At 47.6% G+C, this 17,998-nt stretch overlaps 2 protein-coding genes across 2 annotated transcripts in view; one reads left to right on the top strand and one right to left on the bottom strand.

Annotated features, from left to right (window-relative positions):
• The window catches only part of LOC119978126 (ETS domain-containing protein Elk-4-like), a 133,048-nt gene that overhangs the window by 12,287 nt on the left and 102,763 nt on the right, over window positions 1-17,998 (bottom strand). The gene's annotated exons all lie outside the window — the stretch shown is intronic.
• Window positions 1-17,998, top strand: part of LOC119978124 (major facilitator superfamily domain-containing protein 4A-like) — a 64,493-nt gene that overhangs the window by 41,721 nt on the left and 4,774 nt on the right. The window contains exons 4-8 of the mRNA XM_038819529.1: window positions 1,132-1,291; window positions 12,273-12,388; window positions 14,392-14,565; window positions 15,482-15,629; window positions 17,903-17,973. Of these exons, the coding sequence (XP_038675457.1) occupies window positions 1,132-1,291; window positions 12,273-12,388; window positions 14,392-14,565; window positions 15,482-15,629; window positions 17,903-17,973 (669 nt within the window). The remainder of the gene's footprint in view (window positions 1-1,131; window positions 1,292-12,272; window positions 12,389-14,391; window positions 14,566-15,481; window positions 15,630-17,902; window positions 17,974-17,998) is intronic.

Here is a 17,998-nt window from a genome sequence, read left to right as displayed (position 1 = left end):
TCGCTGTCCCATAGTGCGGTGGAGTCTGAACCATTAAATAGTTTCAAAAAGGAGATAGATTATTTTTTGATAAAAGAGGTTCAAGGGATATGGGCAACAGGCAGGGAGGTGGATTTGAGAGCAGGAAGAGATCAGCCATGATCTGATTGAATGGCGGAGCAGGCTCGAAGGGCAGAATTGTCGACTTCTGCTCCTAATTCCTCTGTTCCTATATTTTGTTGGAGCCAAGGGAAGAAGCTGGAAAGGAAAGGTTGGACGGGGTTCAAGAGAGTCACGTCTGCTCCTTCTGGCCCACAAGCTGTGCTGTTAATGCACTTACATTCTCCTCAAAATTGACCTAAACTCTTTGGCTGCTATGGTTCTGGGAACCCTGATTAACTGTGAGGCTCCAAGCCTCACGAAAATATTTAAATTGGCAACTCACTTTCTGGGAGAGGTTTGGCTGCTCACTCCCACCCTGTTCTCCATTCAGCCTGGGAGTTGACGGGTTGGAGGTAGGTTTGATTCAGATTCGATCATCTCCGAATGTCAGATCGTTCATGAGGACTGATGAGCGGACGCACATATTGCATGTTTAAAGGACACATTATCTAGTTCAGGACACATTGTGCGCCCCCCCCCCCCCCACCGCCCTCAACTGGTTACACTATGAAATATTCGACATTGTGAGTACACACCGGAATGTAAAATATTCAGGCCGCTTGTGAGAGTACTCATCCCGTCCCCTGAGGTACCTCGTCCGTCCGGCCAATTCCATTGGTGTCCATTGAATGCTTTTCAGTGGCAGTCACAGGATCAGGCGGTGCAACAATTATTCAAATAAAGCCTGCTTTATGGAGTCATACTGCGGAGAAGGAGACCATTTGGCCCATCGTGCCTGTGTTGGTCCTTTGATAGAGCTATCCAGTTAAAGGGTCTTTGTCTAAGGTCTGCTCAGGGGAACTGATTCACACTTACCATCACTCCAGCACAGGAGGAGGCTTGAACATGTGACATGTATGGGCCAAGGCTTATTCAGAACAGGAATTCTGGTCTGCATAGCTCAGCAGAGACAATGTGCGTAACCTCCAGTCTACTGGGGGAGTCAATAGTCCCTTTCTTGGTGCTTTAACCCATATTTGTTCTCTACAGCTGCCAGTGCCCATCGCTGTACTTTTCCTGATGTGTAAACAGGGTTTTGGAGGCTGCTGTGGGAAGAAAAATGTGCCACTCTTACCAGCTGAGGAACTGCCCCCTGACTTGCAGATGGACAGGTTATCGCCAGGGCAGGAGAAGACACTGCGTGCTAAAGGTGGGTCAAGTTGTGTGAAGAGGTGGAAATAATGTCAACGTAGGGTAAGATGTATGTGTGCAGTGTAATAGTCTTCTCACACGTGCATGTGGGTGTGTTATCTCTGGGTTTCTCTCTCAGCCACGTCAGAAGGACATGACTCATTTCACAGAATTGAGCATCTGATCAATCGAGGCTGACACTCCCACTGTGGAACTGAGGGTGTACTGCATTGTCGGAGGTGTTTGGATGAGATGGTAAACCAAGGATTCCATCTTCCCCCCTCGGTCCCCTAGCGCTATTTTGAAGAAAAACGGGAGTGTTTTTCCCTCACATCCTAGCCACTCTCTCAACCAACATCGCAGCAACAGATTACCTGGTCATTGTCCCATTGCTATGTGTGACGCCTGCTGTGTGCAAATGGGCTGTGTCCTAAATCCTGCCAAAAACACATTTCAGAAGCAATTTATTGAACTGTAAAGCACTTTGGACAACTTGATCTTGTGAAAGGTATCTTTTAGTTCTGTGAGATTAAGAGAGAGCGAGAGCTACGTTAACTACTCAGAGAGAGGTGTATATTGACTATTACATTAGTGTAATACAGTGACCGAGAATCATGAAATCATAGAATAGTTTTGTCACTGAATGGGATTGTTTGGCTGGCCAACCCATACCCCCCCCGCCCCCTCCCCCATCAAGATGTGAATGGGCAAGAGAGAATACAGGGATGCAGTGTCAATATCATCTGCTCGAATGCAGTCAGAATCTGCCCCCTCAGTCACACCCGGGCTCTTTTGCACCCAGCAATCGGATTGTGAGTATAACGTTGGCGGCTTGACAGCACTTCTGTGGAACACCATGTACAACTGGTAGCTAAAAATGAGAACTTAAATACTATTTACATTCGGAGTATCAATCCGTGCCAACAAAAGTTGTCAACCAGTTATCTTATAACACACTAATTACACCTGTTAAATGAATGGGCTGAAATTCAAGTTCCTAATCGGCAGTCATCGTGCTCAATTCTACACTTACTGGACTATTACCAGTCTAAATTACAACCCTCTTGTACTTTGTTAAATACAATTCAGTCCTACAATCAATGGTACTTATGCAAGGTACAAGTAGGTGAGGTTAACTGCCCACAAAACTTTTTAAATTTAAAGTATCCAGTTCATTTTTTTTTCTAACTAAGGGGCAGCCTGCCTCAGCACTCGCCCGCCTCCTCGGCCACCTCCTCGGCCTCCTCTGAAATTCCTCTGGCGGCTACAGGGCCGGATCGATCATGCTCCACCTCGCCACAGTGAAAACTGCGTGTAACGGGGCCCTTTATAACGAGCTGGGTTTGCCAAATTGGGGAATTTCCCCACTCGAGCTACCCACCTCAGTCGCAAAAACCCAGCCCTAATTGTTGTCGGCAGCTATTCAGCCACAGGGGGCACTGTGGCCAAACTCTGCCCGTCACTCATTCAGTGTCTGCACGCTTTCGCTCGTCCAGCAAGTGGTAGTGACGAGGAGCTGGAATCCTTGCTAAATATTTCCTCACCGCCTTCTTGACACAAGTAGGAAGTGCAGTAAGAAGTCTTACAACACCAGGTTAAAGTCCAACAGGTTTGTTTCGAGTCACTAGCTTTCGGAGCACTGCTCCTTCCTCAGGTGAATGAAGAGGTAGCTCCCAGAAACCTATATATAGACGAAGTCAAAAATGCAAGACAATACTTTGAACTTACCTCTTCATTCACCTGAGGAAGGAGCTGTGCTCCGAAAGCTAGTGATTCGAAACAAACCTGTTGGACTTTAACCTGGTGTTGTTCTTACTGTGCTCACCCCAGTCCAACGTTGGCATCTCCACATCAAGTAGGAAGTAGACAGATGTTTCTGCTCTTGCACCCGGGACTGTTAAAATTCCTGGGCACAACAGATTCAGAAAAATACACGGTGAAGAAGCTCACGACCCTGGTGAGCATTTCCTAATTTTCCATTAGTTAATTTAAAATGGAGAAAAGGGAAAAAAGCTTGCATTTATATAGCACCTTAACCTGAGGGCATCCCAAGATGTTCTACAGCCAATGAAGTGCTTTCTAAGTGCCACATGAATGGCAGTGACATCATTGCGACTGCACGTGCAGTGAGTGCATTCCCTCTGTAGTTGCGGTGGCAGCAAATGCAGCCCGTGGAAAAAGACTACGGGTTATTTCCACACGGCAAGTTCCCACAAACAGCAACAAGATAACTGAGCAATTGATCTCTTCTCTCAAGTGGTCGAGACAAATGTGGATCAGGTGAGGGTGAAAAGTGGGCCAGGAAGTCTTACTGACATAATTCTAATGTTTATTAGTGTCACAAGTAGGCTTACATTGACACTGCAATGAAGTTACTGTAAAAATCCCCTCGTCGCCACACACCGGCGCCCATTCGAGAACACAGAGGGAGAATTCAAAATGTCCAATTCACCTAACAAGTACGTCTTTCGAGACCTGTGGGAGAAAACCGGAGCACCCGGAGGAAACCCACGCAGACACAGGGAGAAGGTGCAGACTCCGCACAGACAGTGACCCAAGCCGGGAATCGAACCGGGGACCCTGGCGCTGTGAAGCAACAGTGCTAACTACCGTGCCGCCCTCACATTTGTTCCTCCTCTCCCAGTTTTCCCTCATTCGTTGTGCTGAGGCAATGCAATAAATCCAGATAGGAGAGCAGAAAAGTCTGAGCCCAGTTATAGTGCCTGTATTTGCTATTGTTGCTAATGCTGACCTAGGGCATTGGATCCACACGGGTCACGTTAACCCTTGACAAATGTACTTATCCAGAGAAACATCAAACAACCATCAACTTTTCTCAAGAATTATTAGAAGCAAAGTATTTTTGCACTGCACATTCCATGGAGGGAGGAGGCTTTGCTCCTTTCATCTGTATTAAAATGGTTCTTCACATTTCTGTAGCACCTTTCACAACCTCAGTGCATCCCAGAGAGCTTTACAGCCAATGGGGTACTTTTTGAAGTGTAGTCCGTGTTGTAATGGGAGAAATTGGGCAGTCAATTTGCTCACAGAGAAAAGCAGTGTGACGATGACCAAATAGCCTGTAGATTGTGGGCTGAATATTGGCCAGGGCACCAAGGAGAACTCCTCTGTCCCTCTTCAAAATCAAGCTGTGGGATCTTCGTTCTCCACCTCACGGGGCCGATAGGGCCTCAGTTTAACCAACCAAAAGGCAGCAAAGCCAGTAGTGTAGAAATTCCTCTGTAACGCCTTGCTGGGTTGGGACTCGAACCATGATCTACAGGCTCTGAGGTGGCAGTGCTACTAACTCAGGCCTGGCTGACACCTGGCGTGTTGAGCCTCTTCATCTTTGTGCCAGCTTCGGTCTCCCGTGATCTCTTTCCGCTCCAATCCTATCATTGTAGCTAGCGAGAACTGGCGAATTTGGATCTGGATGGAGAACACACTCTGATGCATCAAGAAAGGTGAAAGAGATTGATAATCTTGAAACTTGTTTGCAAAACACTGCAGGTGTGTTGTGTAAATAGCTGGAAGCAGTGTGCGATGTTTAAATAGCAGCAGTGTTACCTGCGGTCTAGGACACAGGGTTTGCACTGTCAAGATCCCCAATATTTAACAGCTGACCTCGTTCGGACTGGAGGGTCTTTATTGTAAGAAGGGGTAGAGTATAAAAGTAGTGAATTCTTGCTGCAACTATATAGGGTATTGGTGCGACCATACCTACTGTGTGTGCAGTTTTGATCTCCTTATTTAAGGAGGGATTTACATGCATTGGGCACAGTTCAGAGCATGTTCACTGGTTCGATTCCTGGGGTGAAGGAGTTGTCTCATGGGGAAAGATTGAGCCTATACTCGTTGGAGTCCAGAAGAATGAGGAGCAATCTTGATGGAACATAAGATTCTGAGGCGTCTTGACAAGGTAGATGCTGAAAGGATGTTTCCTTCTTGAACGAGGGGCACGGTTTCAAAATTAGGAGTCACACATTTGAGGTAGCGATGAGGATGAATTTCTTCTTTCAGAGAATTGTGAATCTTTGAAATTCTTCATCAGAGCTTTATGCCAGTTGAATAAATTCAAGGTTAAGATGGACAGGTTCAGGCAGCACGGTGGGGCAGTGGATTAGCCCTGCTGCCTCACGGCGCCGAGGTCCCAGGTTCGATTCTGGGTCACTGTCCGTGTGGAGTTTGCATCTTCTCCCTGTGTTTGCATATGTTTCGACCCCCCCAACCCAAAGATGTGCAGGCTAGGTGAATTGGCCACGCTAAATTTCCACTTAATTAGAAAAAATTAATTGGTATTCTAAATTGATTTTTAAAAAATGGACAGATTCTTAAATATTTAAGGAGTTGAGGTTTGGCAGGTCTGGACGACCCTGGCATTTGGAAAATCCCACCCAATATCTCCCTGTGTAAAAAGATGCTTCCGCCTGATGTCTCCTGTTATTTTACCAATCACCTCGAGTCTATGTCAGCTGTAGCTCTCACCAGAGCGCTCAGTCAGAAGATCATAGATTCAGGTCCAAGGCACGAGCACAGCCACTTAGGCTGACACTGCAGGCTGAGGGAGTGCGACACTGCATGAAGTGCCGTCTTGTCAATGAGACATAATATATATAATTGTTTATTGTCACAAGTAGGCTTCAATGAAGTTACTGTGAAAAGCCCCTGGTCGCCACATTCCGGCGCCTGTTCGGGGAGGCTGGTAACGGAATTGAACCCACGCTGCTGTCATTGTTCTGCATTACAAGCCAGCTGTTTTGCCCACTGTGCTAAACCAGCCCCTAAACCAGACATCAAACTGAGGCTCTGCCCTCTCAGGTGCACGTAGTGGATCAGAGTCAGGTCATTCAGGAGAGAGGTGAGGAAATATTCCGTGCAAAGGGTAGTAGAAGTGTGGATCTTTCTTCTCTCACAATAAGCAATAGATGCTAACTCAATTAAATCTGAGGTTAATAGACCTTTGCTTACTAAGGGACATGTAACCCGGGCAAGTGGATGGAGTTGAGATACAGATCAGCCCATGATCTAAAAACAGGGCTGGGGTGTTCTCCCCGGTGTTCTGACCAATCAAAAATGGATTGCCTGGTCATTACCACATTGCTGTCTGCGGGATCGTGCTGTGTTTCCTACACTATAGGAATAGGAGTGCTGTAAAGCACTCTGTGGCTCCCAATGGACATAACATTGCTGGATAAATTCTTTCTTTCCTCTGGTTACTGATATTTTGCCACTGGAAGTAGCTTCCTTTATTTGTTCTATCAAAACCCTCACGTGTTTTGGGGGCGGCGCCGTGATTAACACTGCTGCCTCACAGCTCCAGTGACCAGGGTTCAATTCCTGCCTCAGGTGACTGTGTGGAGTTTGCACTTTCTCCCCGTGTCTGCGTGGGTTTCCTACGGGTGCTCTGGTTTCCTCCCACTGTCCAAAGATGTTCAGGTTAGGTGGATTGGCCATGTTAAATTGCCCCTGGGTGTCCAAAAGGTTAGGAGGGGTAGGAGAGGTTACAGAGTTAGGGTGGAGGCATGGGCTTAGGTAGGGTGCTCTTTCCAAGGGCCGGTGCAAACTCAATGGGCCGAATAGTCTCCTTCTGCACTGTAAATTCTATGATTCTTTTGAATACCTCGATTAAATCTCTTAATCGTCCCTGCTCTAAGAAGGGCAACCCCCAGCTTCATACTCTATAACAGTGCAGAGGTCATTCTGATCATGTATGAAGGGCCATTGACTAATGGGCCATTGTAGGATGCAGTTTACTGTATTTAGTGCCAACAGGGGTGACCAGCTGGATATGTGTCGACTAGTAACTTATAGAACCCGCAGTGGGTGTTGCCGATCTCATCGGGCAAGTAAAGATACATTTTCCCAGCTACATAACACATCTTCTAGCACCCAAGGCAACGTCAACCGTTTCATTAAGAAAATAAACTGATCTAAATGCATCACTGTACTGCAACATAATGCATATTTTCAGAATGCGCTCTTGGCTCAGTTAGCAGCTTCCTGGCCTCTGGGCCAGAAGATTGTGCATTGTGGACCAATCCAGTGTCTTGCACAAGTTCTAGCCCGACATTTCCAGGACGGAGCAAGGGCACTGATTTCTTTCAGCCGAAACATTTAAATTGAAGCTGATCGAGAAGTAAAAGATTCACTGTCACGTCTGGCAGAGAGAGAACCAGCATACTGATTTAGCCAATATTCCTCCCTCAACCCGCAGCATGGAAATACAAATCTGGTCGTGCATCACACATTGCAATTTGTGGAGTCTTGCTGCGTGTGAATCGGCTTCTTGAGTTTACAACAGTGATGATACACTGATTTTAATTCATTGACTAGGAAGAACATTAAAATGTCAGGGTGTGAGAGATGCTAGCTCAAGGCAATTTTGTTCTTTCCTTATGACTACATGTTTGCTGACATAGCTGAGGTTGTTAGCATAGATATACAACTACTTGCATTTATATATACCACCTATTGCATCGTAAGGCATCTCAAGGAGTTTCACAGGAGGGTGAAATGTGAGACAAAGTTATGTCAGGAGAAATTAGGACCAAAAGTTTTGTTCAAAGAGGTAATCTCATGGCCCGACAATAGCTTTCTTACTTCAGAAAGAGAAGGTGGAGTATATTGAAGAAGCGAGAGAGAGAGGGATTACATGGACAGGTTGGAGGTGCGATGGCACCTATTTACAGTCAACAATATGCGATAGCAAATGGAATGACGGTGTGTTAGTGTCTGCGATTAACAAATATTTTGCAACAAATAACATGCCAGGCCACAGGCCACAGTTTCGATCTTTCTCTTGCAGCCCATAGAGAGCGGTGACATGACGGCCAGCCAGGTGGGAGAACATTCACAGGGCTTTGGGGTGTAACAGGTGGACGTGAGGCCAATTGGAATACTCTTTCCAAGGGCAGGGCAGGGTGGGCAGAATGGGCTGAATGGCCAGCTCCTACGCTTTGTCATTCTTTAATTGTACGAACGGAAAATTAGATCCTGAATCCGCTTGTGATGTGGTTTTGAAACGGTGTCAAACTGTTTGGAACCGGTTTATCCCGTGTTCATGAAATCTAAACTGCAAGCAGCTCTCGGCACAGCTGGAGATACACCCACTTCTTCAAATATCAAACACAGTTTAGCAAAGTTCATGTTTTTATAGCGAGTTCACGGTTCGTTGATCGTTACACCATGATACTCTGAAATCTCTGTACTATCTAGAATTGTTTGTCATAAAGATGCTTGTATCATCACTGTATCCAGGAAAAAGAAATACTTGCATTTATATAGCACCTTTAACCACCTTAGAACACCCCAAAGAGCCTCAGAGGCAATGAAGTATTTTTGAAGTGTACGCACTGTTATAGTGTAAGAAACACAGCAGCCAACTTGTGCACACAAGCCCCCCCCCCCCACACACACAAACAGCAATGTGATAATGCCCATGGGTGGCACAGTGGTCAGCATAGCTGCCTCACAGCGCCAGGGACCAGGATTCGATTCCACCCTTGGGTGACTGACCGTGTGGAGTTTACACGTTCTCCCCACGTCTGCGTGGGTTTCCTCCGGCTTCCTCCCACAAGTGCGGGTTAGATGGATTGGCCTTGCTAAAATGCCTGTTAGTGTCCAAATGGTTATGTGGAGTTATAGGGATAGGGCGGAGGCACAGATAAGGTGCTCTTTCAGAGGGGCGGCGCAGACTCTGTGCTGTAGGATTTCTATAATTCTACAATCTCATTTAGGAAGTCCTATTAAGTGTTGATAAATAGTGGTCAGGACACCAGAGAAAACTCCCCTGCTTTTCTACAAAATAGTGCCTTGAAATCCTTAATATCTACCTGAGCAACCAGGGAGGATAGATGGAGGGTTTTTGAGCTGGCACAGGGCAGGTATCAGGCGGATGGGGGACCTCTTCCTCGACGGGAAGTTTGCGACCTTAGAGGAGTTGGAGGGGAAGTGGGGTCTCCCCCCAGGGAATTCCTTTAGGTATATGCAGTTTAGGGCGTTTGTTAGGCGGCAGGTGGTGGAGTTTCCGCTATTGCCGCCAAGGGGGGTTCAGGATAGGGTGCTCTCGGGGACGTGGGTCGGTGAGGGTAGGATCTCTGCAATTTATCAGGTGATGCAGGAGGGGGAGGAGGCCTCGGTGGAAGAGCTGAAAGCGAAGTGGGAGGAGGAGTTGGGGGAGGAGATTGAGGAGGGGATGTGGGCGGACGCCCTGGGGAGGGTGAATTCCTCCTATTGCGCACGGCTTAGTCTAATCCAACTAAAGGTGCTGCATAGGGCGCATATGACTGGGACCAGGCTGAGCCGGTTCTTTGGGGGTGAGGACATGTGTTCGGGGAGCCCAGCGAATCACACCCACATGTTCTGGGCGTGTCCGGCATTGGAGGGTTTCTGGAAGGGGGTGGCGGGGACCTTGTCTAAGGTAGTTGGCTCCAGGGTGGAACCGGGCTGGGGGCTCGCTATTTTTGGGGTAGCATCGGAGCCGGGAGTGCAGGAGGCGAGAGAGGCCAGTATTCTGGCCTTTGCGTCCCTAGTAGCCCGGCGCAGGATCCTTTTACAGTGGAGAGACGTGAAGCCCCCGAGCCCGGAATCCTGGATCAATGACATGGCTGGGTTCATTAAACTGGAGAGGGTCAAGTATGCCCTGAGGGGGTCGGTGCAAGGGTTCTTCTGGCGGTGGCAGCCTTTTCTTGATTTCCTGGCGGAGCATTAGAGGGTGGTCAATTTCAGCAGCAACACGGGGGGGGGGGGGGGGGGGGGGGGCTACGGGTTCGTTACGGGGGTTTGTTCTCATGGTTTTATGCTTATTTCTTTTTCTTGTTGTTAATTTATTGTTTTTGTACTGGAGGGGAGGGGTTACTGTTTTTCTTTGTTGTGATAAAATTTGTTGTTGAAAAATTTGAATAAAAATTATTTAAAAAAAAAAAAAATCTACCTGAGCAGGCAGATGGGGCCTTGCTTTAATGTCTCATCCAAAAGACAGCACCCCCAACAGTGCAGCACTCTCTAGGTGGGTGTTGGCGCTGAATTTGTTCTGAGGTTTCTGGAGTGGATTCAGCCCACAACCTCCAGAAATAAATTCAACCAAAGTTGGCAACCCTTCTTCGAAGCACAGGTATTTACATGAGATTGTTACACTCATCCTTCTCAGCAGTAGAACTAGCAGAAGACAGAGGTTCCAGATGCTGTGATTCTTATGTTGTTAAATGTTTTGATTGGGGCCCAACACACCCCTGTCAAGGTGAATTCTAATTAGCCCAAGGACATAATCTCCACAGGTGCATGAAACTTGTAAAAAACCACCTGCCTTCCAACTGGATCTGTCATGATCTCAGAATATCCTCAAATTTTTTACATCCATTGTACTGCTTATGAAGTGTAACCCCTGTCGTAGTGCAAATGGCTGCCAGTTTTCACATAGCAAGCTCCCAAAAACAGCAATGCAATTATGACCAAATAAACACTTTCAGAGGCAGGGACAAGTTTAGACCAGGGCACCAAGAATACCTCTTCTGTACATGTCCAATGCAGTCCTGTTCGATCTTTTACGCCCACTTGAGACAGAAGTCAAGGCTTCGGTTAAACATCTAATCTGAAACCTCGGCCTGTGCAGCGCTCCCTCAGTAACGCACTGAGCTGATAGACGAGATCTTTGTGCTCACATCTCTGGATTGAGATTTGAACCCACAACCTGCCGGCTCAGAAACAAGAGCGCAACCTACTGAGCCAAGACTGGTACCATGGGCAGAATGGAATGGAGCCCACCAGAGCGGATAGGACTGGGAGAATCGACTGGGCATATACACACCGGGGTCGGGACTGTTCCCTAATTATGTTGGGGGTGGGAAGGGTCCATTGCAGGAGTCCAAGCCGCTGGCAACAAGATGTTAGTTAGGTTCATAAATGAGTCAGTCGAGAACGATTATCCTGAAGCCACCAGAACCTAGTGGTAGCTCAGTGATTTGTTTGGCTCTCCAATGCGTCTTGAATACTGCCCAGCAAACCCCATTAGGTTTGCCTGGGGCCTCCTGGGTGGAGTGGTAGGTGCCAGGCGCTCAGTGCCCTATCGAGGGATATGAGCTTAGAAAGAGGAGTGGTGTTGAAAGCCAACCTCCTACCCTTGCCTCCAAACACTACCCTGCTCCCTCCTCCCCTCTGGTGACCCATCCTCCCTGTGACCCCCATCGTACCTCACTCACCCGCGTCCAGGAGTCCAGCAGCGATCCTCGGACTGGGCCTCGGAGCAATACGGAAAACAGCCACCGTTCCGGTGGCACCGCCAGCAATAGAGAGCTGCAGATCTCGCATTGGTATTCTCGAGTCATTGTTGTGGGAGCTTGCTGTGTACAAACGGGCCATCACATTTCCTGCATTACGACAGCGACTGCACTTCAACAACACTTGTTGTAAAACGCCGAGGTGGGGAAAGGTGCTACATAAATACAGGCCTGACTTTAATAATCAAGCTTCGAGGCAGCAAATTCAGGAATGATAGCTGCAGCAGCAGATTGGTGGAGGCGGAAGACAGGCAGTGTCACAGAGCTGAAGGTGGGCAGTCTGTGTGATGGAGCAAGTATCTGATCAGAAGGTCATCTTGGAGTCGAAGGTCAGCTCTGGAGCATTGAAAAGTCATTGACTTCAATGACCAGGGGCTGGTTTAGCTCACTGGGCTAAATCATTGGCTTTTAAAGCAAACCAAGCAGGCCAGCAGCACGGTTCGATTCCCGTACCAGCCTCCCCGGACAGGCGCCGGAATGTGGCGACGAGGAGCTTTTCACAGTAACTTCATTTGAAGCCTACTCGTGACAATAAGCGATTTTCATTTTTCATTCATTTCATTTTTCACTTGGTATGTTCATAGGACCTGAGAACGAAGGATGGGATGAGTATAAGAACCAACATAGAGTTGTCAGGCCGAATGGCCTGTTCCTATGTTGTTATATTCTGTGTAATCCCAGGTAACTGCTCCCTTCAATAAACATTTTTTTCTCCCCGATTCACAGAGCCTGATGGTATCATTGATTGCCTCAAGGGATTGCATCTTCAGGAAGCTCCTTGTACTTTCTTTCTCGTCCACGTTATAGGAGCTGTCGTGCTTTTTATGACGGATGGAATTTTGGTAAGCAGACTCTCTGTCCTAGTTTGAAGCAGAAAGTGAACCCCCACATGCCAAAATGAATTGTCACCTGATTGGATTCCATTGTTAAAAATGAGAGGGCAGATTGCTCTGTTGCTGGAGGGAGGTGTGGGGAAGGGGGGTTGGTCGCAGGGGTGTCGTGGGAGGGGGGGGGGCTGCTGCGAGGGAGTTGGCGTGGTGAAGGGTGCACTACACACTAGACAAGGAGGATTATTGCACATGCGGTGATGCTTGTCTTATTTTGCCTTGTGCTCTGCTCGCTGGAAGTTCCTCCTGGTCCAATGCAAAACGGTCAAAATCTGCCCTCAAATCTTGCATTCTGTCACATTTCAGTTTCCAAGATCATTCAAAATCTCCCTGCCAACCCTCCATCCCTCCCTAACACCCCAACTGTCTTAAGGCACGTATTCCAGAGTCATTAGAATAAAGGCGGGTCAAAGAGACAGAGGATCTCTCCAGGAAGTGCGATTCGAGATAAAACTAGAAGAAGTTTGAGTCACCTCATGTCCTCAGATTTTTACTGTAACCAGTTTTTTTTGTGCGTCTGTCAATTGTTTCTTTTTAAACATGACATCAGATGAAGGCTTGAAATTGAACCTGTTGCCAGCAAGCATTGTGCATGGTAGGGTTCGCTCTATATCTGCATCTGTACCAACTGTCTGGTATCGATGTAGACTCTTGGGTCTTGATATTCATGGTGGGAGGGGAGAGAGTTGGGGATGGAGACGGATGCAGGATCTCGTCTGATTTCCCAGCCAGATTGAGAGTCTGCCAGCCACAAACAGGGAGGGAGATCTGTGCTGAAAATCTGATCTGCAGCCAGAAAAATCAGGGGATTGAGCTCGGGGCCTGGAGGCTGTGAGAAAGAGATTGTGTGGGCGAGGTCAGAGATTTAGCACATAAGTCGATGTAATTGCAAGAGAGGAATCCAATTATGGGGGGGCGGCTTGCTCAGAGGAGGAGGTTTCAGCTTGCAAGCAGGATGGGGGAAGATTTAAAACTTTCTCCAGGAGCAGAGGGAAACAATCTGCATGGACTGGGGAAGAGGGGAAGCATTTTCCTGCTCAGACTGAGGAGGGAGGAGATTTTCTGCAAGGACTTTGGAGGGGGTGTAGGTGGGCGATTACCTCCAAGGACTTGGGGGTGGGGGGAGTGTGGGGTGGGAGGGTGGGGAGGTGAGATGAACTGGAGATGGAGAGGAAAGGGGAGATGAGATGATCAGGAGATGATGGGGGACTGGAGGTTGAGGAGGGGTTTGTTGAGATAGATGGGGGGTTGAGATGGTTAGGAGATGGTGAGGGTGGGTGAGATGGGCTGGAGACGGGGAGGGAGATGGACTGGACATGGGGAGGGGGAGAGATGGACTGGACATGGGGAGGGGGAGAGATGGACTGGACATGGGGAGGTGGAGAGATGGACTGGACATGGGGAGGGGGAGAGATGGACTGGACATGGGGAGGGGGAGAGATGGACTGGACATGGGGAGGGGGAGAGATGGACTGGAGATTGGGGGGGTGGTGAGATGGACGGGAGATTGAGAGGGGGTGAGATGGACTGGAGATGGGGGGTGAGATGGACGGGAGATTGGGAGGGGTCAGATGGACTGGCTATGACATGGGGAGGGGGCGAGATGGACTTGAGATTGTGGGGGGTGAGATGGATGGGAGATTGGGGGGGTGAGATGGATAGGAAATCGGGGGAGGGTGAGATGTACTAGAGATGGGGAGGGGGTGAGAGGGACTGGAGATGGGAAGGGGGCGACATGGACTGGACATGGGGAGGGGGTGAGATAAGAAGGAGGAGAGGTGAGATACACTGGAGAAGTAGGGGTCAAATGCCTTCACCAAATAGCAATGGGAAAGGGTGAGATTACCAAATCATTAGTCCTGTTTTTCTTAGTTGTTTGTATTGTAAAGAAATAATAATATGATATAACAAAATAAACGTGTAGAGTTTTGTGATAACCTGTGTTTGATATCTGACAGGGAGAGTATTCTGGATTTGTATATACCTATGCTGTTGAAAAACCTCTGTACATTGTGCCGAGGGTAGCTGGCTACCTCAGCAGTCTTTTCTGGGCTTCCATCACTCTGGGGAGACTGGCATCTATACCACTGTCTGGAAAGTTAAAACCAGTGACCATGGTGTTCATAAACCTGGTGAGTATTTTAATCACTCCTTGTTTCAGATTGACTTCCATCTTCCTCCTTCAGCATGGAGCCTGTTCCTGGTTCGAACATTGAGGTCCAGGTGCAAGTAGTTACCCCAGGAGAGAGGATCAGGAAAGTTAGTTTATTGCAGGGTCGACACTCACCTGATTGTCTAACAGACCAAGAATTTAACCTGGACATTCCGGGTTGATAAGTCTTGTGTAGCTGTGGTTGAGGGCGCTCGTGTCTGAGTCGCAGCCTCTCCTCAGACTGAAGTACAATAATCGAGGCTGTCACTCCAGTGCAATGCTGAGGAGGTGCTGCACTGTCAGAGGTGCTGCTTTTTAATTGAGACTTTCAACTCAGGTTTCCCCTCATAGAATCCCTGCAGTGCAGGAGGCAATTCGGCCCATCGAGTCTGCACCGACCATTTGGAAGACCACCCTACACAGACCCAATCCCCGCCTATCCCTGTAAGCCCACCTAACTTTGGATATTAAAGGGCAATTCAGCATGATCATACAACCTAACCTGCACATCTTTGGGCTGTGGGAGGAAACCGGAGCACCCGGAGGAAACCCAGGCAGACAGGGGAGGATGTGCAAACTCCACACATACAGTCACCCGAGGTTGGAATCGAACCCGGGTCCCTGGCACTGTGAGGCAGCAGTGCTAACCACTGTGCCACCGTGCCTCTGCCCTCTCAGATGATCACTATTTGAAGGTGAATGTATGTCATCTGTACATCTCAGCATTTGAGAAGACCTGGCCACCAAACCCTCTCAGCCTTTCCATTTTTATTCCTGTCCCAGTCTTGTTATTATTTTTGCCGGAAACTTGGTTTATATATCATTTTAAAAAGTTGTTTCGGTGGGAGTCTGTCTGTTCTGATGTTTTTCCTTCCTGTGATTTTTCTGTCCTGCAGGGTGGAATCATTGGCACCTTTGTCCTGATGTTGTGTTTCCCAGTCAGTATTGTTTGTCTCTTTGTGGGAACAGGACTTTTGGGTTTTTTCCTGAGCAGTACCTTTCCCAGTATGTTGGCTTATACCGAGGATATCCTGAATTACCAAGGTTTGTTGTACATTCTACCAGATGCAATGCTTTTAATTCCATTCACTCTGATATGAGATTCTCCTGTCAACCAAACAAGTTAATTATGGATAGAATAGACAGCAGAGAAACAGGCCATCATGCTGGCATTAATACTCTGTCTCATCTCAGCCTTTCAGCATATCTTTCTATTCCTTTTCTCTCATCTTCTCATTTAGCTTCCTTTTTACAAAGCATCTAAGCCATTGAAATGAAATGAAATAAAAGTTGCTTACTGTCACGAGTAGGCTTCAATGAAGTTACTGTGAAAGGCCCATAGTTGCCACATTCCGGCGCCTGTTCGGGGAGGCTGGTACGGGAATTGAACCGCGCTCCTGGTCTCGTTCTGCATGACAAGCCTTAGCCCATTGTGCGAAATCAGCCCCAGTATTGGCGAGTAAACCATTTCCATCAACCATTCTCCGTGATAGTTTTCCATATTCTAACCCATCTCCAAGTAAAGGCTTTTCTCCTTATTTCCCTGTTGTCTTTTATTTGTAACCACCTTGTATTTATAGCCCCTAGTTTTGGGTTTAACCTGTCCAACAAATCCATGATTTGAAAGATATTCACTGGGACTGTCCTCCAATAAAGAAAAAAAACCCCAACCTCTATCCCAACGGTAGCACAGTGGTTAGCACAGTTGCTTCACAGCTCCAGGGTCCCAGGTTCGATTCCCGGCTTGGGTCACTGTTTGTGTGGAGTCTGTACATTCTCCCCGTGTGTGCGTGGGTTTCCTCCGGGTGCTCTGGTTACCTCCCACAGTCCAAAGATGTGCAGGTTAGGTGGATTGACCATGCTAAATTACCTTAGGGTTAAAAAAAAAGGTTAGCTGGGGTTAATGGATTACGGGTTATGGGAATAGGGTGGAGGCGTGGGATTAAGTGGGGTGCTCTTTCCAAGAGCTGGTGCAGACTCGATGGGCCAAATGGCCTCCTTCTGCACTGTAAATTCTATGAATTATATTTTTTCCGAAAGCTGTAATACCTCAGACCTGGGGAACCTATTTTCCTGGTGTTTCTATTTCATTTAAAAACCCTGGAGACCGGAATTGTGCACGGGACTGTCAGTGCTACCTGACCAGGGTCCAATGCACATTTAACATTGCTTCACTATTTTTGAATTCTATGCACTTACGTAGCAACTTTGACCAATCACTCAACGCCAGCCCTGTTAGGCAAGATGATCTAAATTGAGGCTATTTAGCCCAATGAGCCTGTTCCACCATTCGAAGATGTCATAGCTGATCTGTGACCAGACTCCACTGGCCTGCCTTTGTGCCATACTCCCTAAATCTTTAGTTAACAAAGATCTGTCAATCTTAGTTTTAAAATTAACAATGGACCTCCCATCAACTGTTGCTTGCAGAAGTGAGTTCCAAACTTTTATCACCCTTTGTGCATAGAAATGTTTCCTAAATCCACCCGGGAACAGACCTGGCTCTAATCTTTAGATTATGCCCGTTAGTCCTACACTTCTGAACCAGCGGAAATAACTCCTCTCTCTCTCGTGCCTTTTGGCACGGTGGCACAGTGGTTAGCACTGCTGCCTCACAGTGCCAGGGACCCGGGTTCAATTCTGGCCTTGGGTGACTGCGTGGGTTTCCTCCGGGTGCTCCGGTTTCCGCCCACATTCCAAAGATGTGCAGGTGGGGTGGATTGGCCGTGCTAAATTATCCCTTAGTGTCCAAAGGCTGGGTGGGGTTAGGGGGGTAGGACGGGGGAGTGGACTTAAGTAGGGTACTCTTTCAGAAGGTTGATACAGACTTGATCTGCCCTGTAGGTATTCTATGATTCAATTCTTTGTCCTTTTGATATCTCAAAAATATTAGATTACAATTTAACTGCCTAAATCTCAAGGATAATTCCGGTACATCCATACTACACTCCCTCTAAGGCCAATATATAAGTACTCCAGGCCTTTGCATGCCAGAAGCTTGACTTCTGCTCTTTGTATTTTAGTCCTAGTTCTGCCGAGTCAAGAAGCTCCTTATCCCCAAGGTGCCAATTAATATCCCGGCAGAGATGAAACACAAAATTGAAACCCAAGGCCTGTCTTGGGGAGGGATGAGGGAGACAAATCTGGGACATTCCTTTCTGATGCTTTTTGGCGTTTGAAAGGAGTCCAGGATACTGCATTGTCCTTGCCTTGAATTGTTTGAAACCCACCGCACACCACACATTATACTTTCAATCGAATGTCGTTTGAAACCTTGGATGTACTTTATTTAGTTTATTTTCCCTATCATCTCTTAGGGTGTGCGACGACGGTACTGGTGACAGGGGCTGGCGTCGGCGAATTTGCCCTCCAGATGCTTGTCGGATCAGTGAGTATATCCTTCCAAAATGTTT

This window comes from Scyliorhinus canicula, chromosome 15 (assembly GCF_902713615.1).
Source record: "Scyliorhinus canicula chromosome 15, sScyCan1.1, whole genome shotgun sequence".
In the NCBI taxonomy this organism is placed as follows: domain Eukaryota; kingdom Metazoa; phylum Chordata; class Chondrichthyes; order Carcharhiniformes; family Scyliorhinidae; genus Scyliorhinus; species Scyliorhinus canicula.
The sequence above is the reverse complement of the archived record's forward strand: the minus strand, read 5'-3'. Positions and strand labels throughout refer to the sequence as shown.